The sequence below is a fragment of the Betta splendens genome, chromosome 9, assembly GCF_900634795.4.
Source record: "Betta splendens chromosome 9, fBetSpl5.4, whole genome shotgun sequence".
Lineage (NCBI taxonomy): Eukaryota > Metazoa > Chordata > Actinopteri > Anabantiformes > Osphronemidae > Betta > Betta splendens.
Window position 1 is genome coordinate 17,549,607 of NC_040889.2, and position 22,860 is coordinate 17,572,466.

General features: G+C 43.2%; 3 protein-coding genes across 5 annotated transcripts; 2 read left to right on the plus strand and 1 right to left on the minus strand.

Annotated features, from left to right (window-relative positions):
- The first annotated feature begins 214 nt into the window (after window positions 1-214).
- On the plus strand, window positions 215-6,915 carry zfand5a (zinc finger, AN1-type domain 5a). 3 transcript variants are annotated; one of them, XM_029163177.3, is made up of 6 exons: window positions 215-454; window positions 3,302-3,463; window positions 4,058-4,160; window positions 4,280-4,365; window positions 4,822-4,950; window positions 5,040-6,915. In XM_029163177.3, exons 2-6 carry the CDS (start codon window positions 3,304-3,306, stop codon window positions 5,186-5,188), a joined length of 627 nt encoding a protein of 208 aa, XP_029019010.1. In that variant the 5' UTR covers window positions 215-454; window positions 3,302-3,303; the 3' UTR covers window positions 5,189-6,915. The 3 variants fall into 3 exon arrangements, with proteins under 3 accessions (XP_029019010.1, XP_029019012.1, XP_029019011.1); XM_029163179.3 differs by lacking the exon at window positions 215-454 and adding an exon at window positions 552-575; XM_029163178.3 differs by lacking the exon at window positions 215-454 and adding an exon at window positions 686-1,006.
- A 1,480-nt stretch (window positions 6,916-8,395) lies between these two features.
- Window positions 8,396-20,130, plus strand: snrnp200 (small nuclear ribonucleoprotein 200 (U5)). The gene is made up of 44 exons (XM_029162718.3): window positions 8,396-8,690; window positions 8,914-9,077; window positions 9,401-9,572; window positions 9,677-9,869; window positions 9,966-10,021; window positions 10,158-10,256; window positions 10,380-10,532; window positions 10,624-10,723; window positions 10,813-10,949; window positions 11,030-11,107; window positions 11,209-11,382; window positions 11,517-11,654; window positions 11,737-11,892; window positions 11,988-12,158; window positions 12,269-12,462; window positions 12,567-12,690; window positions 12,795-12,944; window positions 13,034-13,276; window positions 13,360-13,548; window positions 13,641-13,838; window positions 13,918-14,070; window positions 14,152-14,232; window positions 14,367-14,450; window positions 14,608-14,714; window positions 14,797-14,915; window positions 14,996-15,150; window positions 15,250-15,439; window positions 15,526-15,699; window positions 15,805-15,965; window positions 16,056-16,283; window positions 16,366-16,557; window positions 16,645-16,823; window positions 16,916-17,067; window positions 17,144-17,252; window positions 17,339-17,447; window positions 17,539-17,728; window positions 17,827-17,991; window positions 18,103-18,224; window positions 18,331-18,474; window positions 18,586-18,762; window positions 18,870-19,030; window positions 19,166-19,247; window positions 19,320-19,412; window positions 19,506-20,130. The coding sequence occupies exons 1-44, from the start codon at window positions 8,646-8,648 to the stop codon at window positions 19,653-19,655; spliced, it is 6,411 nt and encodes a 2,136-aa protein (XP_029018551.1). The 5' UTR covers window positions 8,396-8,645; the 3' UTR covers window positions 19,656-20,130.
- Window positions 20,126-22,577, minus strand: ciao1 (cytosolic iron-sulfur assembly component 1). Its single transcript, XM_029162719.2, has 7 exons — window positions 22,176-22,577; window positions 21,692-21,840; window positions 21,492-21,603; window positions 21,311-21,399; window positions 21,034-21,232; window positions 20,692-20,761; window positions 20,126-20,607 (listed from the first exon to the last, which is right to left on the minus strand). Exons 1-7 carry the CDS (start codon window positions 22,312-22,314, stop codon window positions 20,373-20,375), a joined length of 993 nt encoding a protein of 330 aa, XP_029018552.1. The 5' UTR covers window positions 22,315-22,577; the 3' UTR covers window positions 20,126-20,372.
- Window positions 22,578-22,860: the final 283 nt, after the last annotated feature.

Here is a 22,860-nt window from a genome sequence, read left to right on the forward strand (position 1 = left end):
TTGCTCAATAGAAAATATTCGTGTCCTTGTAGGAGGATGACGAATAGACGTGTAATAGCGGAGCCCCAGCTGTGCGCATGCGCCCCGGCCCTGCCCCGCCCCCCTCGCCTTCCATCGGAACTGTACAGAACGTTCGGGGGCTCTGCGGGCAGCCAATGGCGGCACGTTGTTTTACCCGTGACATCATCCGCCACTCCTCTTACTAAAGAAGGAAACAAACACCCCAGCAGAAGTAAGTGGAGACGGTCAGAGAAAGGAACACAGGCAGCGGGGCGACGGAGAGGAGAAACTAAAGCCAGCTCAACCCGTCTGACGCCGAGGACAACGCCACATCAACACTAGGCAGAGGGAAGGACGCGACCAGGACCCGAAGGCGCCCGCTTTTTTTTCTTCTGCCAAGACAAAAGAGCACTTTTCTGTCGTCTCGCGAGATACTTCGGTTCGATTTCAGCAGGTGATGATTTTGGGTGGCTTTTGTCTGTTCTTAACAGCGAGGACGAGTAAAGGTACATGACTAGAAGAGGGTTGTTTGAGCCGACGGTCGGTCGTGGCGACCTTTAACGGTGGATTGAAAGGTCAGGTGATGTGTGACCGTGTGATTGGGTTTGTGTGGTAAACAAGATTTTGGGTCGTTGCAGTTATCACTACCATTTCCACCTCCTCCTCCACCTCCACCACCACCTCCTCCGCCTCCTCCTCCTGACTGGAAATATCACAAGCACTCGAACGTGACTCGATCTGGTCGAGGGGGAAAACAAGGGAGGGAGCTAGCTAGCGCTGCCTTACCGTGTCTGCCTCCTCTCGCCATCCTTGCTGGGGGATGGGGAACCAAAGCCAGCTAATCTAGCTGTCTACAAATAGAAAATTCACGAGCCGAATAGTCTGGTGGAGCGACGAACCTGCCGTGAAATAACCCACGTTACGGAACATTTGCTTGCTGTATTAAATCAAGCCCAGCTTCGTGTGTTTGCTATAGTTCGGCTTTGGGGAGAACTAGTGTAAAGAGGTATGTGGCAGCATCAAGTCATTTCTAAGTACTTACGAGTGATTATGTAATGAAGGTTACTCTCATAGCTTCGTGGCAAAGCCACGGGAAATGGTTACCGGTGGAAACGTAGCGATGAACGGCAGCTATTAAGCGATGTCCTAACAGGAAGCAGAGAGATTGCAGACAAAGGGAGAAAGAAGAAACAAAGGGGGAGAGCACACTGTCTAGACTGTGGCTTATTTGAGGAAAAACGTCAGTGTCGCTTGCTCCTCGTCGCCCTCCGATTCATTATTCGTGTCACCGTATTGAGCGAACGAAGACGTGCTCCTTCACGTAACAATCAGTGGGCTATTTTTCGTTCCGTTCGCCAGTGTGACTCAGTAGTTTTCAGCCCAGCAGGGCCTGGAACATGAGCTAAGCTTGCAGCAGAGGCAGGAGCAGCCTTCCTCTTTTGTTGCACATTATGTCTATGGCATTGGATGGGAAAAAAAAAAGTTGCAACCTGATCTTTCTGTGACTATTGAATTTTTGTTGAAGGAAGTTGGTGGTTCACACTTGTGACTGGTGTTCGTCCGTGTGCTGGAAACCCCCAGACTTGTCCTATCACATGGGTTTTACGATGCTGCACATGATAACTGCCATATTTTGGATGCCACTGCTTCCTGAGCAGTATTGTAACCACATAATAATGTTTATTTGGTGATAATGACAACTTTAAGAGAATCATGGGGCATTCTCCCCGTTCTCGAGGAGTCTCCGTATAGGTTATTTAAACATGTCTGCTGTTGATGGCTGCATCCAGTCATGACAGCTGAGCCGCAGGGTCCACAGCCACGCGTAATCTGTTGGCTTCTATAAGCTTTTTGTGTTTTTGTTGTGTACAGACTTTGCCCCGGAACAAAGGCTGTTTATAAATGTCTCTAAATCTACATGAGATCGTCACGATAAACATTTGTTTTGTGAGAACCTCCAGTGTCGCATGGTCATGGTTGCTGGTATATTTCGGGAGACACCACACATGAGTCAGTGGGCTTTTCCAAGGAAACCCTTTGTGGAAGGGGGGATGGGGTGACGTGCTCGAGACACAGCACTTGTTAGTCATTTGGTGAGGTCGGGTCACGTCGGCTTAACTGACAGGATGCTCCAAAACAACTGCCAGCCTCTGTTGGAACATTATGCTCCCCTGCCCTGTTTGCGTCTGTGACCAGAATATAGACGAGCTCCACGCCAACGCGAGCAAGCAGCTGCAGATTTACAGCACACCAGGGCCCAAGTGTTTCTGGAGGTTGGAGGCCTGATATAAGTTGATCGGATGATTTGCCTATCAGCCTGGGACTGGCAGGCAGGATGCCTCTTACCCAACTAAACCAGGTTATCCTGTCCATTCATTGTGTTCAAGGTGTTTTTGATCTGTTGCCTCAAAGGCTGTGCTTCCCATTACGCAACTTCCTGCTGTATTGCATTGCTGTAAAGCCGGGTAACGACGTCATCGAGTTGCATGTTTTGCCAGGTTGCGCACATACACGCTTGTTTCATGGGCGTGTGTGTGGGAAGAAATGGCCTGAAGTTCGAAACTGCCTTGTGTGGCTTTAAACCACAGGGATGGAGGGAGGGGGAATACTTTCTGAAAACGTCAGCCTAGTAATGTTGATGTTGTTAAAAAAGAGTTTTGGTGAAAATGGAATATTGTTTTGTGCCGTGTTGTTGGTCTGTGGTCAAGATAGTGAGAAGCAATGAGTCAGAGCTTAGTTTGTGTCTAGACAAAGGAAGCGATGAGTGAGTATTAGTTGCGTGAATATGTACTCACTAACTAAAATGACACATGATGATGCATTTGTTGGGTAAAATTTCTTGCTTTAGAAATCCATTGTTCAGTTGTGACTACATTTTCTCTAGCAACAGGATGGCCCTCATTTACAACAGATAACGTTTCTAAAGCAAATAGATTTGCAATAGCAGTTTAGAACTGAAACTATTATAGGGGGAAGAGAGAAATAGATTTGAGTAAACAGAGATCTGGAACAGAACACAGTGAGTGTTTGTTCTGCTTGTGTTCCTTCCTGTATTTAGGGCATAGGGCAGGTTGAACAAGACGGGCATGTTGTCCTTGAATGTTCATAATATGACTGCTGTTCACTGTGCAACAAGTGTCTTTTGAACCCCCCCTGGAACAATGGCTGTTTCCTTGCTGGGGAAAAATGTCCTGTAATGGGAAACACTGTAGCTTAACACTGAGATGTTGGTGCAGAAAATGCTTTCTGCCTCTGCTTGTTTGTCTAATAAGCATTCTCACCCTGTCTCAAATTCTTTCAGCAATGGCCCAGGAGACGAACCAGAGCCCGGTGCCCATGCTCTGTGCCATGGGCTGTGGTTTCTATGGCAACCCGCGAACCAATGGCATGTGCTCTGTCTGCTACAAGGAACACCTAACACGGCAGCAGAGTAGCGACCGCATGAGTCCCCTCAGCCCTATGGGTAAGATGTCACACAGAGCACGGAATAATATGGAAATACAGCCCAGACTCATTACAGAAGCCTATGATCTAAAATAAATTACGCTCAGCTTGTACATTTACCACTAAAGATGAGGAGTGGTTCAAGAAAGTGTAGCTACTGCTTCAAAACAAAGCAGTTTCTGGCCATGCAGCGTATTTACCCAGCACCCCTTCCATCCCGCACTCCCTCTTTTTTGTTTTTCTACTCTGTAATGAAAGACAGCTGTATTCTTCATGGCTGTGTTTATGGTTGGGAGAGTTTTCAGTCCTTTTTTATACAGACAGGTCAAACATTTGAATTTCTTTCACAATACGACACAAACAACCTGGTGGCAGAACAAAAAATGCATGTTAATAAAAGTAGGCGAAAGGTTGTGTTGAACATAGCACTAGGAACGTAGCCTGGCTGGATTCTTCTACATTCCCAAGTCTCCATAAAAGCTTTTTAAATTATTAGAGGTGGATGAGATCAATCTGTTAATTTGACACCAGGGCCATGCTCTACTATCTGTTTTGTGTACATTATTTTTCTCATTGAGTTTTTTCTAATGGGCTTCATTCTGTCCTCATCCAGGCTCAGCTGCTAGTCCTACCTCAGAGACCTCAGCCATCCAGAGACTAGAAGCCAGTTTAGCTAAGGTTGATGCCTCCCCTGTATCTTCACCCGACATGTCTAGGTAATTATAGGATGTCTTTAACATCTGATCTGACACATCTCTTTTAAACCATTCTTTAAAACCTGCTCGTTGACTAGTTTGAAATTTCCTCATGCTCACCTTTTTATGTAATTCTGCAGAACTGTTCAAGGATCTCTTCCTGTGACTCAACAAATGACAGAGATGAGCATCTCGCGAGAGGACAAGCCAGAACCCCTAGAGCCTGGTAAGCGCTGCAGACCCACATCCTATAAAGACTAAAGACGGCTGTAGCACTAGATGGACTGGCTGGCAGAGGTCTGACGGACACACAGCTCAGTGCTAACAGACATCCCAGGCCCCACTGCAGCCACAGTTTATTTTTGATGCTCAGTTGCATACCCAAGACCCAACTGCTGGTTTTACTTACAGCCTCCAAGAAAGAGAGGGTGTCTAAAAATAAACCAATGTCAAAAATACTTCTTCACCAGAGGGCATTCTCACATTTGATGCTGCCTGCCAGAGGTAGAGTAGTGCAGTATTTTCTGCAAAGACAAAGTGGAAGCAAAAAAGAGATTAAAAAAAAAACCTATGATTTAAACATAGCCTATTTATGGACATTTTTTACTATAAAGGCATATCAGATCACACCATATTGAACCTAGCATGGCTCATAAATGTTTTCTTCTCTTTTTATATTTAGTTGTAAGCCAGCCTGCTGCTTCTAGTCCTACTTCTGTAGCTTCTTCAAGCAGTGAAGAAACCAAGGGTGACACACCCAAACCCAAGAAGAACAGGTGCTTCATGTGCCGCAAAAGAGTCGGCCTTACAGGTGAGCAGTGGGTCATCAGGAGCAACACATGTGATGCCTGTCCATGACTAAAGACCACCTGTTCTAACTTTGACCTTTTGTTCTTCCAGGGTTCGACTGTCGCTGTGGCAACCTGTTCTGTGGCATCCACCGATATTCCGACAAGCACAACTGTCCCTATGATTACAAGGCCGAGGCTGCGGCAAAGATCCGCAAAGAGAACCCCGTGGTCGTGGCTGACAAGATCCAGAGAATATAGATTTGACTAATTGACAGCATCGGCAGCAACAATTATGACACCTTTGACAAAGACTGGAGTGTGAGTGCGAACCTTTGAGCACTGACATGAGTGGCTAAGTGAGCAATGAAAGGACTTGATTTACAAAATTACAACCTCAAGAAAATGATGGGAATAAAAGAAGAAAAAAATGAAAAGATCCTGTCTGAGGGAGATGCATGAATGATCACTTTTCTCCTTTCTTTTGATTAATTCATTAGTTTGTTTTATCCTGTTATCTGTGGTTTGCCACTGTTCAGTCCTTTTTTTTTCTAAGAATATGTGTTGTCTTATGAAAAGCAGCCCAGGCTACCTGTCCAGGATTTGCTGTGCTCCTCTCACCCAAACGGGGCGCCATCTTGTGCCAAACAGTAAACAACCATTTTACTCTCGTGTCAGACACCAATGGGTCTGTCAAACCATTCAGACCATCTATCCGTCACATAGGCAGTGTCCCTCAATATTTGAATTCCCTGCTGTGTGCTTCGCTGGTACTGGAGTCAGTGTTTGGAGAGCCGTACAACTGTCCCCCACCGCGCACAAGGGGATTTGTAATTTTGTCTCTGTCCTTCCTAGCTTTACCTACCTCACGGCTGCTGTGTTAAGCTTAGTTGTCTTCCCTTTTACTTTGTATTCATCAGCTTTGACCCCAGCAGAGCAGTGGATCATCTTAATATTCAGCCTCAGTGACCTTCTGATGAGCATGCCTGTGTTGACTTTGATGGGCGTGATTGGGATGAGGCATCTTTTTGTAATGGCTAAAGCTATCATGCTAGACGGGGACAAACAAATGACTCCATGTTTCGTTGAATGCACACAGTTTGGGGGGAGGTAATCTGTGAAGTACCCCCTGCCCCAACTGCTTTGAGCCCAGATTGTAATCACAGACACCTGGTGCGTGTCGTGATGTGTGGCCTGGGAGGAAGGATGGCACGCTTCCCTGACAGGCCTGGGAGGGAAACTAAGGTCACAATATTGATGAATGGAATAAATGCACGAGTTACTGTTCATCTGCATTAGTGTTCAGAAACGTGTCATCACTCAAGTAAGGGGATCAGCCATTTTATTTGCTGAGAAACAACTGTGTTTTATTAGCTTTTTTTTCCTTTTTTCCATTGAGATTGATGTTAGCGCATGTATTCTGTGCATTTGTGGAATTAGGGTATGAGCCATATTTTTTTTCTTTATGATGCGCTAACAAAACATACATGTGAGCAGTGTGTGTGTACGTGTGAGTGTGTCTGTGGAGCTACCTGGTTTATCAGCACATGTTTACAGAACTACAGGAGCATGCCAGAGCTAGATTTATAAAATTAATAGATACCAAGATTAGATGTAACTTCTCATCTGTCTAATGGCTATTGGTCTGTGTGTCTGCTATAGAGCACCATAGAGAAGTGTGAGTGTGTGTACTTGTGCATGTGCACATACCTGTGCAAAAGTGTGTTTTCATGGCTGCCTGACACATTAAAACCCACGTATGTTTGTGACTTGTGTTAATCCCTGTTTTTCTGTAAGAATGTGTTTTTCATTTAACTGTATGTATTCATTTGAGTTTCCTCTTTTCTGATTCTTAGTTATATGCAAATTTGTACAAAAAAAGAAAAAACAACAAACCGTGTTGATATTTATGTATTACATATAATCTTGCTATCCAGCATTACAACAGAATAGTATCATGTAAATAAAACTGTACAGAGAGAAATGACCACACTTTGTTGTTGTACATTAACTTTCTTGTTTTGTTTCTTTTTGGCATATTTAGATAGATAGATAGATAGATAGATAGATAGATAGATAGATAGATAGATATGTTTATCAAACAAGTAAGACTTTAATTGGAGTCTATGATTAAAAAAAGTAATCTCTGCAAACGTTATATAAATTAAATCAAGACCAAAATAGCGTAGATCCACATACCAAGTCATCCAGCATTATCCTGTAACACCTTACCTACGCTAACCCGGCCTGCTGGCACCACAATTCTGTTTAAGAGACTCTTCCCCAAACCTTGTCTGGGTCACACAGGAAGCATTAATACTAGGAAGAAAGTGATTCTGTTCCCCTCTATTTAGGTTACATGTGGGACACGTTATCTGTGTGTTGCAGAGATAATGTGCTTTCTCACACTTGTGTTGGGAGCTCAGGGGCACAGTGTGTTCACAGATGGCGTCATAGCAACAGCTGCTCAGACAGCTGAGGTGTCGTCATGTGATGTTTCTATAGCAGAGCTACAAAGATTACATTGTCTGGACACAGGTCCAATTGAGGGTTTCCAATTCTCCATAAATGCATGCATGTTTTTGTTTATTTATATTTTTATCTTACTACTCACCTCAGTCTTTGTGTGCACACATAATCCATGTCACTAATCCCTTACACTCCACATCCACATAGACTCATACTTAATTTCCTCTATGTGTAGCCTACTTATCTGTGTCTGTCACTGGGTGTGACTGAGGTTTTAAAGCTGGCTCAGTAGATCATCATCAGAGATTTTGCCTGGTGGAAGGCAACAGATGTTGATATATGTGCAAAGGGGATGTAAGCTAGCCTATATAAGACTACAGACAGTAAATTCAAACATTAACACATCCCCTCTATAAAGATTAAGAATGTCTCTTCCACATGTTGTCTTAAGTAATTACTTCATTGCAAACTCCACAGCATTTTAAACAAAATAGAACCACAGGCCAAACACCGAATGCACACTTACTTGTAGATTATTTTCTATGCATAATACATACTGACATTCGCAGGAAGTATTTGCCCATATTTGGGGGAATCTGACTCAGGAGGTAGATTGGGTCATCTAAGAACTCTAGTTGTTCTCAATACTGCCATCTGGATGTGAATAATGTATAACTGCAGCCCAAGCCCAGCTATGCAAAAAAGAGTGTAGCAACACTACACTAAAGTCACGGTGTTTTGTCGGAGCACAAACAATTATTATAATATATTATTATAACAACTTAAATGCAATAAATGCATTACAATGACACATTTTATTTATTTATTTATTTAGAAACCTTTATTTAGAAACCATATTGATTTTACTGTACAGAAGCCTGTGTATTGTGATGAAGATATAGCTGTTTTAAAAATTAAAAAACACGTTGTTGCGACCCGAGTCTGTAGGGGGCGCAACATGTTTTTGGTCGTTGTATCTAGCATAGCCTTTGATACCGGAAACGGAAGACGGCGGGCTGTTGTGTGCTCGTGCTAGTAGTGCCATTGTAACGTATGAGAAACGCATTTTAGCACCGACTTAAACTTTTTTTTAAAGCCGATCTCATGCTACAATTTTGAGTATTGCACGGATGCTACAAACGTTTACATAAAATAACAGAGTGAAGTGAACTCTGTGGATGTTTAGAGTCGCCGAGCTGCATCTCGCTGAATAAAAGTGCGGTAAAAGCTAAAGGACTAAGCTGGCACCATGGCGGATGTCACTGCCCGTAGTCTCCAGTATGAGTACAAAGCGGTGAGTAGGTTTGTAAAAACCACAAACATAGCAAATAACGCCAACATCAGGAACCATGTGCATCTGTAGCAGGCTTTATTTCCTAGTTCTTAGGTGAAGCTAGCTAGCTACTTTATTGTAACTTCCGTTTAAGAGGAATTATGCTAGTTAGCAATTAGCCTAGCCAAAGCGGCGTTACTACGCTAGAAAGTCACAGATCCTTGTGATTGTATTGAATTTCTAGAACTCAAACTTGGTGTTACAAGCTGATCGCTCCCTGATCGACCGAACACGAAGAGATGAACCCACCGGAGAGGTGCTGTCCTTGGTGGGGAAGCTGGAAGGGACCAAGATGGGAGACAAGGCTCAGAGGACCAAACCTCAGAAACTGGAGGAGAGACGAGACAAGTCAGTACCCGAGGCTGTTGACGTTAACGTTAACGTTAAGTTAAAACCACATGATGATTATTTTATGTACAAGTCATATTATTTTCATTAATGTGATATCAACATTGTACGTACAAAGCACTATTCACCTTTGAGAATTTGTCAAACACATCTGGATTGAACTTTTCAAAAGATTTTTTTTTATTTTAGTACTTAAAAGCTCTGGCTGGGTAGAGAGAATAAATAATATATTATAATTCTGTACTTGATAAGAGTAACCTTTTAATGGAACAGCAAAAAAGTGTTGGCTTTAATAATATCCCACTTAATTTTCTGTTGTACAGGAGACGAAAAAGAGATGAGGACAGACACGATATCAACAAAATGAAGGGCTTTACCCTTTTGTCTGAAGGCATTGATGAAATGGTGGGCATTGTGTACAAGCCCAAAACCAAGGAAACCAGAGAGACCTATGAAGTGTTGCTAAGCTTTATTCATGCTGCTTTGGGAGATCAGGTCAGTAAATCCAAAACTCCTCTCTTTAACAAATTGAACTTTACTTCTATTCTGTATTTTCGACCAATTCCTGAAATATGGTCTTTACTATGTCTTTCATACAGCCACGCGATATCTTGTGTGGAGCAGCTGATGAAGTGTTAGCAGTGCTTAAGAATGATAAAATGAGGGACAAGGAAAGGCGCCGTGAAGTAGAGCAGCTTCTTGGAGCTGTTGATGAGACACGTTATCATGTGCTGGTCAATTTGGGCAAGAAGATCACAGACTATGGTGGTGACAAGGACCTGCAGAACATGGGTAAGTCCTTAATGAAGGTGTAACTGAATCTACCCTGTTTAATACCTCTTTTTTTTTTAAATGGTCCAATAATGGCACAATATCTTTAATCCACAGATGACAACATTGATGAAACCTACGGCGTAAATGTTCAGTTTGAATCTGATGAGGAGGTATGGATTGTTTGTCTATTGCTGTTTTTTGCTGTTGATTTACAACTCAGTATTCAGATTATAACCTGGTTGGCAACAGATGTTCATATCACAAATATAGGTTGAATCACAATTCCTTTTTGTTTTTTTTATATAGGAAGGGGATGAAGACCAGTTTGGTGAAGTACGAGATGAGCACTCTGATGAAGACAGTGAGGGAGAAGAGGCAGATATGGTCTGCACTTTGTCAGCCAATGTAAGTTCAGTATCTGCAATAAGAGTGCGTCAGCTCTGTTGCAGGTAGTAACCTTCGAGTTAACACATTTTGTGTTTCATAAAGGATTTAACAAATTACTGTTTGTTTGTTTTTTTTTTTTAGCTGGGTGCGACGGGTGATGTAATGACAGTAAAGAAAAAGGATCTGCATCCTCGAGACATAGATGCCTTCTGGCTTCAGCGACAGCTCAGCAGATTTTATGATGATGCCATTGTCTCACAGAAGAAAGCTGATGAAGTCTTAGAAATTCTCAAGGTATATATGTAGTATTATTATATTTTGCGTTTGTTACTATTAAGTGGACTCCTGTTTTCAGAGGTGCTCATAGCTTCTCTGTGTTTCACAGACTGCCAGTGATGACAGAGAATGTGAGAACCAGCTGGTCTTGCTGTTGGGCTTCAATACCTTTGATTTCATCAAAATTCTCCGTCAGCATCGTCGCATGAGTAAGTTTGTATTGCATATACCATTATTTTCATATTATGTGTCTTTGTGCCTACTTGAAGTGATTTTTTTTCTTCCTTTTGACGCACAGTTCAGTACTGTACCATGCTGGCCAGTGCTCAGAGTGAAGCAGAAAAAGAACGAATCATAGGAAAGATGGAGTCTGACCAGGAACTGTCCAAGATTCTTTATCAGCTGCAAGAGACAGAGAAGGAGGATATTATTCGAGTAAGAACTCTCCTTCATGCAATCATGATAAAAAATTGTTTACTCTGACCCATCATACCCATCATTGTTTGTGTTTTTAGGAGGAGCGATCTCGCAGAGAGCGGGTGAGGAAGTCTCGTGTTGATGACATGGAGGCAATGGACATCGATCGTGGCGATGTAAGTAATGCACCAGTCTTCATATGTCAAATGAATATCATGTAAATGTCTTGCTGTATAGGTATTTATGTACTAAAGGTCATGTTGACATCTTATTGCAGTCAGTGGCCCCGAGACAGTTACTAGACCTTGAGGACTTGGCCTTCACTCAGGGAAGCCATTTCATGGCAAACAAGAGATGCCAACTGCCTGATGGGTCATTTCGTAAACAGCGCAAAGGTTATGAAGAAGTTCATGTCCCTGCTCTTAAACCCAAGCCCTTTGCTGAAGATGAGGTTTGTTGGTCATTGATCTCATACTTGAACTGGTTATTAGTGTATAGTAAACAATTAATTTAGCTGTGATTTATCAGAATCAGCTTGATTGCCAAATAAATGTGTCCTGAATTAGCATATCATTGATTTATCAGGTGCTTGTGGCCATTGAGAAGTTACCCAAGTATGCCCAGGCTGGATTTGAAGGATTCAAAACTTTGAACCGCATCCAGAGCAAGCTGTTCAAGACAACCATGGAAACGGATGAGAATCTACTCGTGTGTGCACCTACGGTAAGCAAGCCCTAACAAAAAAGCTCATGGATTCTTTTGTGTAACTTTTCTTCTAAAATTATAATATTGCTTGTGGCCACAGGGAGCTGGTAAGACCAACGTAGCCTTGATGGCAATGCTGAGGGAAATTGGAAAGCACATAAACATGGATGGAACTATCAATTTGGATGACTTCAAAATAATCTACATTGCACCCATGCGCTCACTGGTACAGGAAATGGTGGGAAGCTTCAGCAAGGTCAGTGTTGCCTCCTAAACATACATTTAAAATGTATTGCAACCTTAAAGGAAACACATTTAAAAATGACAGTTGTACTTTTCTTTTTATCGCAGCGCTTGGCGAGTTACGGCATCACAGTGTCTGAACTGACAGGAGACCATCAGCTTTGTAAGGAGGAGATTAATGCCACTCAGATCATCGTTTGTACACCTGAGAAATGGGACATCATCACTCGGAAAGGTGGCGAGCGAACTTACACTCAGCTTGTGCGCCTCATAATAATTGTAAGTAACAACTATGTGTCAATCTATCATTATACAACTTGCCAAAGATGCCTAACATTATGTGTAGGTGATTTAGCTTACAATTCTCTTGATAACCATGTGGTTTCAAGGATGAAATCCACCTGCTGCATGATGACCGTGGACCCGTGTTGGAATCTCTGGTGGCAAGGACGATCCGCAACGTGGAGCTCACCCAGGAGGACGTGCGTCTGCTGGGCCTTAGTGCCACACTGCCCAACTATGAGGACGTGGCTACTTGCCTGCGTGTAGATCCTGCAAAGGGTCTTTTCTACTTTGACAATAGGTATGCGCTTCATTTAGTCTAATTTCTAAAGACAGCTCAGTTTCATATGTGTTTGTTTATTTTTAGATAATACTTTTTAATAACTGCATTATATTTCTTTGCAGTTTCCGTCCAGTTCCCCTTGAGCAAACCTATGTTGGCATCACAGAGAAGAAGGCCATTAAGCGTTTCCAGATCATGAATGAGATTGTTTATGAAAAAATAATGGAGCATGCTGGAAAGAATCAGGTGAGTCATGTGAAGTTGAACTACAGTAAACAGTGACTTAGCAACATGCAAGTTTATACATAGCCAGATGTGAGCAATCCCTGACATTTCCTTGTTTTCTTCAGGTGCTAGTATTTGTCCACTCCAGGAAGGAGACAGGAAAGACGGCCAGGGCCATAAGGGACATGTGTTTGGAGAAGGACACATTGGGACTTTTCCTGAGGGAAGGGTCAGCATCTACTGAAGTCTTGAGGACTGAGGCAGAACAGTGCAAGGTGAGCTAAGGCTGCTTAGCTACTACTTAGAAAGCAATAAAAATGAACAATTAAAATTTTCTTATTTTAACTTGAACACTCTTCTTCAGAATCTGGAGCTGAAGGACCTGCTGCCTTATGGCTTTGCAATTCACCATGCTGGAATGACCAGAGTCGACCGTACCTTGGTAGAAGATCTGTTTGCCGATCGACACATACAGGTTCTGGTGTCGACAGCCACTCTGGCCTGGGGTGTCAATTTGCCAGCACACACCGTCATTATCAAAGGAACACAGGTGTATAGCCCAGAGAAAGGCAGATGGACTGAGCTTGGAGCCCTGGACATTTTACAGGTTGGCCTGTGGATTGTCTCTGCAGTAATACCTACTTTGAACACTCACTAACAGCAAATGCTATTAACACTATCTGATTTCAGATGCTTGGTCGTGCTGGTCGTCCTCAATATGACACCAAGGGAGAGGGCATCTTGATCACTTCCCACGGGGAGCTGCAGTACTATCTGTCTCTGCTCAACCAGCAGCTGCCCATAGAGAGTCAGATGGTAGGCAAGCTGCCTGACATGCTCAACGCTGAGATAGTACTGGGCAATGTGCAGAATGTCAAGGTGCGTAACGAGCAAAGACACGCTTTGTGTAGTAGGCTGCACAGTTTAATATAGATTTCTGTTTTACTGATTTATTCTCTTTGTTGTAATAGGATGCTGTGAACTGGCTAGGTTACACATACTTGTATGTGCGCATGCTCCGTAACCCAACACTATATGGAGTCTCTCATGATGACCGGAGTTTGGACCCCCTGCTGGAGAGGCGGAGGATGGACCTGGTGCATACAGCAGCCAATGTCCTGGATAAGAACAGTCTCATCAAGTATGACAAGAGGACTGGCAGCTTTCAGGTATGCACATTTCATCTGAGTGTTTCTCACATGATCACTTGGCCTCAGGTTATGACCTAGTTTGCCTTCTCCTCTGCAGGTTACAGATCTGGGACGAATTGCCAGCCACTTCTACATCACTCATGATTCCATTCAAACTTATAACCAGCTTCTGAAACCTACTCTCAGTGAAATCGAGCTCTTTAGAGTTTTTTCACTGTCCTCTGAGTTCAGGAACATCACAGTGAGAGAGGTACGCTTGCTGTTAGGTATTCGTGGTGTATTTATAAATCCTTAAATTGTTATTGTTGTAAAACAAAAAGTTGTGTTTTAGGAGGAGAAACTAGAGCTTCAGAAGCTGCTGGAAAGAGTACCCATTCCTGTGAAGGAAAGCATTGAAGAGCCTAGCGCTAAGGTAAAGCAAGTCACCAGATTAACGAGGTTGAAATGACAGCAAAAAAATAGATGTTATTACTGCAGGCAATACATGAGAACAAGACTGGATTTATGTTTGTCCGGCCGCATTATGTACCTTTTTTTTATTCTTAGATCAACGTGCTGCTCCAGGCATACATCTCTCAGCTCAAACTGGAAGGCTTCGCTCTTATGGCTGACATGGTCTATGTTACACAGGTATTTGCTGTCAGCTTTCCCATTTGTGACATTCATGGTGACACATAATGTCGCTTTATATATTGAGAACAACATTTCCAAATGCCAAATACTTGTTGTGAATACATTTAGGGCTGATAAGCATGTTTTTAATTGGTTATGACTTTTCGTCTTTCAGAGCGCTGGAAGGTTGATGCGAGCCATATTTGAGATTGTGCTCAACAGGGGGTGGGCTCAACTCACAGACAAGACCATGAATCTTTGCAAGATGATTGACAAGAGAATGTAAGTGTAGTCATCGTCAGTCTAAGACAAACGTAGGAATTTTCGCATCAAGGCAGACCGCTGACTTTGTTTGTCTCGGCAGGTGGCAGTCCATGTCTCCTCTACGACAGTTCAAGAAGCTGCCTGAGGAGGTGATCAAGAAGATCGAGAAGAAAAACTTCCCCTTTGAGCGTCTCTATGACCTCAACCACAATGAAATTGGTGGGTTTTCACTCTGAAGGGAGAGAAACACTGAGCCTGTTACTTCAGAGTATTTCTGAGTCATGTGTGTAATTTCACAGGTGAGCTGATACGTATGCCAAAGATGGGGAAAACTATCCACAAATATCTCCACCAGTTCCCCAAACTGGACTTGGCTGTGCACCTGCAGCCTATCACCCGCTCAACGCTAAAAGTGGAGCTCACCGTTACGCCTGATTTTCAGTGGGACGACAAGGTCTGTATTTACCCTGATTTTAATCTATATAACAACCACTGATTTGCTGCACCAACTCCCATTTTAGCCTTCTGACACGCTTTTATTAACCCTCCTTAGATTCATGGATCATCTGAGGCTTTCTGGATATTGGTGGAAGATGTGGACAGTGAAGTCATTCTCCATCATGAGTACTTCTTGCTCAAAGCCAAGTACGCCCAGGACGAACATCTTGTGACGTTTTTTGTCCCAGTTTTTGAGCCTCTGCCTCCACAATACTTCATCCGTGTCGTTTCCGATCGCTGGCTCTGTAAGTCACTTTCTTAAAACAAATTCACCTAAAGTTCATTCAAGAAGGTCCCTAAAGACTTTTCTGCCCGTTTTTGTTTTGTTCAGCCTGTGAGACTCAGCTCCCAGTGTCCTTCCGGCACCTGATCCTACCAGAGAAATATCCCCCACCCACTGAGCTCCTGGACCTGCAGCCTCTTCCTGTCACTGCTCTCAGGAACTCTGCCTTTGAGGCTCTCTACCAAAACAAGTTCCCTTTCTTCAACCCTATTCAAACACAAGGTATGCAGCAAGAAACAATGTGTGCTACTGACCCAAAAATCTAGTTGTTATGTACTGCTGGTATTGTTTACTAGCATATTTACTAATGCTGTACCTGTGCCACAGTCTTCAATGCTGTGTACAACAGTGATGATAATGTGTTCGTGGGAGCTCCAACCGGCAGCGGCAAGACCATCTGTGCTGAGTTTGCTATTCTGAGGATGCTGCTGCACAATGCGGAGGGTCGCTGTGTCTACATTACCCCCATGGAAGCACTGGCTGAGCAGGTATAAAGCTTGTGAATGGAAGCATTTTAAAATGAACATTGCTTACTGCGTTCCTCTACCAATAACTGAGTTAATTTTTTTGTCGCTCAGGTGTTTGTTGACTGGCACCAAAAGTTCCAGGACATCCTAAACAAGAAGGTGGTCCTGCTGACAGGCGAGACCAGTACCGATCTGAAGCTCCTGGGAAAAGGGGATATTATTGTCAGTACACCCGACAAGTGGGACATCCTTTCACGCCGTTGGAAACAGAGGAAGAACGTCCAGAACGTCAGCCTGTTCGTTGTGGATGAGGCTCACCTCATCGGAGGAGATAATGGGGTAATAAGACAGCACCTCATTGAACTGCATTAGTTTTATGTCACAGGAGCGTTGGCTCAATATCCTGTGTTTTATCTTGTAGCCCGTATTGGAGGTCATCTGCTCCAGAATGAGGTACATCTCCTCCCAGATTGAGCGTCCCATCCGCATCGTGGCCCTCAGTTCGTCCTTATCTAACGCCAAAGACGTGGCCCACTGGCTGGGCTGCAGCACCACTGCAACATTCAACTTCCACCCCAATGTCAGGCCCGTTCCTCTGGAGCTGCACATCCAGGTCTGTAAATGTTGTCAGGTAACATGTTTAAAAAAAACAAGAACACACCTCTTAGGCCCCTGATTTACCATTTAACTGTTGGTTTAGGGTTTCAACGTGAGTCACACCCAGACACGTCTCCTGTCCATGGCTAAACCAGTGTACCATGCCATCATGAAGCACTCTCCCTCCAAGCCAGCCGTGGTGTTCGTCCCTTCCCGCAGACAGACCCGCCTCACAGCCATTGACATCCTCACGTTCTGTGCTGCCGATGTAGTCCCTCAGAGGTCGGTGATTTGTGTGCGAGTACGTCGATAGAGGAGAAACGGCCCGACTGCTGATGTTGCTCTAATAAAACTATAATATGCCTTATCTGTAGGTTTCTGCATTGCAATGAGAAAGACCTTGTTCCATTTTTGGAGAAAATAAAAGATTCAACTCTGAAAGAGACTCTGGCCAACGGGGTCGGGTACCTCCATGAGGGCCTGTCTGCAACTGAGCGCAGGATCGTGGAGCAGCTCTTTAACTCAGGTATGACTCATTCCTGCTCTGCCCCTCCAGCGTGGTGTGTTCAGGACTGAATCATGTTTGGTGTGTTTGTTTTCAGGTGCTGTGCAGGTGGTGGTGTCCTCTAGATCACTCTGTTGGGGAATCAACATCTCTGCACACCTTGTCATTGTCATGGACACCCAGTACTACAATGGCAAAATCCATGCGTAAGTTCCTAAAGGGGCGATGCATTCCTTGGTTTCAGAGTGTGCGTACTATAAGTAATCATCATATTGGTCTTTCTTTTTCTCAGATATGTGGACTATCCCATATACGACGTCCTCCAGATGGTGGGCAAGGCCAATCGACCAATGCTAGATGATGAGGGGCGCTGTGTCATTATGTGTCAGGGTTCCAAGAAGGTACAAAGATCATTTGTTTCTGTCTTCTACCTTTTTTAACTTTAACTGGATGGACAGCAGTAACAACACACATTATTCTTTGTCTTGATAGGACTTCTTCAAGAAGTTTCTTTATGAGCCGCTGCCAGTGGAGTCTCACTTGGACCACTGCCTCCACGACCACTTTAATGCTGAAATCGTCACCAAGACAGTGGAGAACAAGCAGGATGCTGTGGACTATCTGACGTGGACATTCTTATATCGCCGCATGACCCAGAACCCCAACTACTACAACCTACAAGGTGAGTCCAGTCTTTAAGTGCTACAAATAGTATGAATATTTTCTTTGACTATTTCAGATGTTGCCGGGAAAGCTTACAAATGTTGTTTATCCGGTCAGGCATGTCCCATCGTCATCTGTCTGACCACCTGTCCGAGCTGGTGGAAAACACATTACATGACCTGGAGCAGTCCAAGTGCATCAGCATAGAGGATGAGATGGATGTAGCACCCCTCAATTTGGGCATGATTGCTGCTTATTACTACATCAACTACACCACCATCGGTTTGTGCCATAACTATATTACATCTACTGAATATCTTTTATTGTTGTCTGGTTACATGACTGACACGATTGAGTCATAATTAAATTCTGTTGCTTTGCTGTGTTTCCCAGAATTGTTCAGCATGTCTCTAAATGCCAAGACAAAGATCCGTGGGCTGATTGAGATCATCTCCAATGCTGCCGAGTACAAGAACATTCCCATTAGACACCATGAAGATGCACTTCTCAGACAGGTAATTCCACCTCCCAGGCAGGACTCATGTAACCCACCTTGCCTTTACAGTAACAAGATTGCACGTCTGCGGAAATGTCATTTTCTTATTGTACTTTAAATTCCAGTTGGCACAGAAAGTGCCTCACAAGTTGAACAACCCTAAGTTCAACGATCCCCACGTGAAGACGAACCTTCTGCTGCAAGCCCATCTCTCCAGGATGCAGCTGAGTGCTGAGCTGCAATCTGATACTGAGGAGATCCTAAGCAAGGTACACACACAATAGGGATTTTGCTATTGAGGGGGAATAAAGTCGCACGTGTTCATTTTTGCTTAGTTTTGCTCCATTATTTATATGTAACGTTTGGGCTTTTGTTTGCAGGCTGTTCGTCTGATCCAGGCCTGTGTTGACGTGCTGTCCAGTAACGGCTGGCTGAGTCCTGCACTGGCAGCTATGGAGCTGGCACAGATGGTCACCCAGGCCATGTGGTCCAAGGACTCATACCTCAAACAGCTGCCCTTCTTCACCTCAGAGCACATCAAGCGATGCACAGACAAGGTACAGCTGTGATTTCTCATTATGCTAAATCTGTTTAGCATAGTCTGTTAGACTATGTTTAGAACTCTCACCTCTTAAATAACTGACTTATGCATGCTCTTTATCAGGGTGTTGAAAGTATTTTCGACATCATGGAGATGGAGGATGAGGACAGGACTTCACTGCTGCAGCTATCAGACATACAGATGGCTGACGTAGCTCGCTTCTGTAACCGCTACCCTAACATTGAGCTGTCGTATGAAGTGGCAGAAAAGGACAACATCAAAAGGTATGAATAGGTCCTGTTACAGAGCTTTGACACAAAATCACTTTAAATAAATTATTTGAAAGAAAGAAAAACTCACTATTTATTTAGTGGTATGATCTGATTTCCATTCATACAATGTGTAATGTGTCCTCTCAGTGGTAGCCCAGTTCTGGTTCAAGTACAGCTGGAGAGAGAGGAGGAGGTGACTGGACCTGTCATTGCTCCTCTTTTCCCACAGGTAAATGCCAAATACTTGTGCATTTCTTGTTTTTGTTAATAATATGTCAAATAACTAGTTTTTAATTTACAGAAACGTGAAGAAGGCTGGTGGGTAGTGATTGGAGACCCCAAGTCAAACAGCCTTATCTCTATCAAGAGGTTGACTCTTCAACAGAAAGCAAAGGTCAGCAACTCAATCAGCTTCATGTGTTTCATTCATAATCAGTTTTTAAGCCAACACAGGCTTCATTTTAACTATTTACTTTTCCATCTGCAGGTTAAATTGGACTTTGTTGCACCAGCGATGGGTGTTCATAACTACACCCTGTACTTCATGAGTGACGCATACATGGGTTGTGACCAGGAGTACAAGTTCAGTGCTGATGTGAAGGAGGCAGACAGCGAAGGAGACAGTGATTCAGACTAATCTGTAACATGATTGTTGCAGTGTCTAGAATTGTCATTAATGGGAAGAGGGATCAGATTTTTAAAAATTACTGTAGATATTCAGTTTTGCTTTTGTCTTTTGATTTTCGCCATAGGCATCTCATTATTTACCCTTCTTTCTGTGAGGATGCTTATGTTTTTATGTTTTCACCTCAGTCCACAATAGCAGTGTATAGAATTCGAATACGGATTCATGGCAAACTAATTTGGTGTTCAGCAGCTACTACCAGTACAGCTCCAATCTGGAACTTTCATATTTGACTTGTGTATGAGTTTTGTGACATTACATTGTTACAAGAAACACCCAAACCTGCTGCGTTCAAGTTGGTGACTGTCTAATTGTATTTTGGACTTAAATCATTGTGAAATCCTAATTCTTGGACTGATCAATCTTTTTTAGTCCGAGTGTAATGTTATGTCTGAAATATTTTTTTCAATAAAGAGAAGTGATAATAGTTTAAGGGTTTATTTAAAAACATGACATGGTGATAGATTTTGAGTGAGTCTGTAGAATATCAGAATACAAGAAGCATTTTAATCAGTTTAATCACATGTAAAATGCTAAAGTTAAGCAAAAGTTACAGATGCTGCAAAGACTACATGAAAAATAACACACTGACTTTGGGAGCAAAGTTTCCAGTGTAACCTGCAATAATTGTTTTTGTTCAGTAAATGGTAAGTTAGATGGATTAGACAGTTAGTCTTCCTCATGGAACTTCCAGATGGCGATTTCTCCATCATCACTGCAGGAGGCCAGGAGGCCTGGCTCCTTCGGGTTCCAGGAGACACAGTTGACATCCTGGTTGTGGGCTTTGGTCACCTGAGCAGCCAGCGAGAACAGCGGCTGCTGTGGATCTGCCGATTCATCCTCCCTAAACACTCGCACTCCGTCATCACCGCACGCCGTTGCCAAGGCACCAGTCAGGGGACACCTTCACACAAGCACATGAAAATTTCAGGGGACAGATTAAAGACAGGGCAGAATATGCATGTATAATAGGCGTCCTATTTCTTACCAGGCAACATCGTACACTGTTCTCCCGTGGAAGCCAGACAGTGTGCAAACACACTTCCATGACACGTCACCTGTTTTACAAGCAGAGAAACATGAGAAAATGTTCCACCACACCTAAATGTCTATTTTATTTTCCTAATTTTTTTATTCATGAAAAGTAAAGTTGTGAAAATCAGGTATGATGCTGTGATTTCTCCTTTATTACTTCTAAAGGCCTCTGCAGGTTCTCTGTCTGCTAATTGCATATTTGACCTTTTGATTTACTTATTGAAAGTCTAAAAATATATTTACTTGTTCTCTTTGATAGCTGGTCTGTTCTAACAACACTGCTGTCTGAACTCACTTTGTCTGCTTTCAGATCCTTCCATCCAAATCTTCACAGTGCGGTCGTCACTGCAGGAAGCTAGTCTTTGTCCTTTGGCATCAAAGGACAAACTCCAGACTGTGGATGTGTGTCCTGTCAAGGTGGCTCGGCACTCCCAGTCGTCATCCTCTTCTTTGTAAATGCAGATGTTGTTGTCGTAGCTGGCTGAGGCCAGGAGCTGAAGGAACACATTGCAAACATTTGTTAGACAGTAGTGCAACAAAGCGCCAGGCGGGTACGTCAGAGTGTGACCTACCTCCTGCGTCGGATGCCACACAACATGCTTGACGTCTTGTGTGTGAGAGTTTATTACAGTAACACACTCATACTCGTCATCTTCATCCACTGTGAAATACAAACAAAAGGCAAACTAGGATTTTATTGCTGATTGCTATTATTCATTTCACACACTGTAGACACTGTAGCTGAACACAAACCTTCCCACACCCAGACACTCTTGTCTCGGCTACATGTTGCTAGCAGATTCCCTGAAGGGGCCCAAGCCACACATTTGACCTCATTTTCATGTCCTTCCAACACAGTCAGGCTCTGGAAGACACAGGCATTTCCCAGATAAGAAGTAAGAAAGAGTGAGTGACAAGGTAGAACTAACTAACAGATTAATCTTCTTGTTTACCTCAAAGTCATTGTTCTTTTTTTTCCAGATGCATGTGGTTGCATCAAAGCTTGCGGAGGCCAAATAATTCCCACAGGGAGACCACGCCACCTTCCTCACAGTACGCTGGTGTCCGTCCTGTAGGACACTCTTACATATCCAAGAGTCGCCTATAGAAAGAAAGTTACTAGCAATTTGTCATAAAATCAATACCCCATTAACGGTCCAATAAACATTTACTATTTCACTAGTCTGTGAGAAAGACTGACTGATAATTTGATTTGATGTGAACTTTTTTTAACTACTTTGCACTGAGATTAAGTCACTTCCTGAAAGTTACAATGAGCAGTGGGTCCAAACAGACAGTGTTGCAGCCTGATTTTTTTATATAATAATGTTATAAGACTAATGGTCGGTAAAACGTGACGCTGTTCTAACTGGTTGCAACCTGTGCCATCGCTGTCTTAAACCAACTGTCATCGGGCTCATTTAGCTGACAGCTCACCTTCTCGCCCCCATATCCGGATGGCCTTGTCTCCCCCACATGAAGCTAACAGGGTTCCAGAGGGGTTCCAGCTGACGAACCAACACCGGGAGTCCGGGTGTGCGCTCAGCTTCTGGACCAGAGACAAAGTCTCCTTCATATTCGAGCTGATGAAATGTTTAGTTAGTTGGATAACGCGTCCACGCCGCTGTCTCCTGACCGATTACGGTTGATTACGACGAGGCACCGTAATAACCCGCACAACCGAGCAGAGCTGTTGTTCTACGCAACAATCACATAAACACACGGTTGACGTCAACAACGGATCGTTGAGTCAAACGACATTAATTCCAAAAAACTTCACAAAAACAACCGCATCGGAAATACCGCCATCTTTGCTTATCAGGTGTTTTACGTGATGCATTGTGGGAGTTGAATTCTTTATTATTATTATTTATTTATTCTTGATTGAATATATCGGAAATACGTCAACATAGATAATTTGAGCTTATGTACAAATATATTTTTCAAATGTTACAGTTATTACTAAGTGGGCATACGGAATAAAAACAGTTATGTCTTTCATGATTTATTATTTTTAGCAAAATAATAATTCATAAAGTTATATTATGTATTTTTTGTTGCATGAACCTCCAAAATTACCTTTATCGCAGTCCCAATAAAAAAACGTGACTGTTGTTTAGTT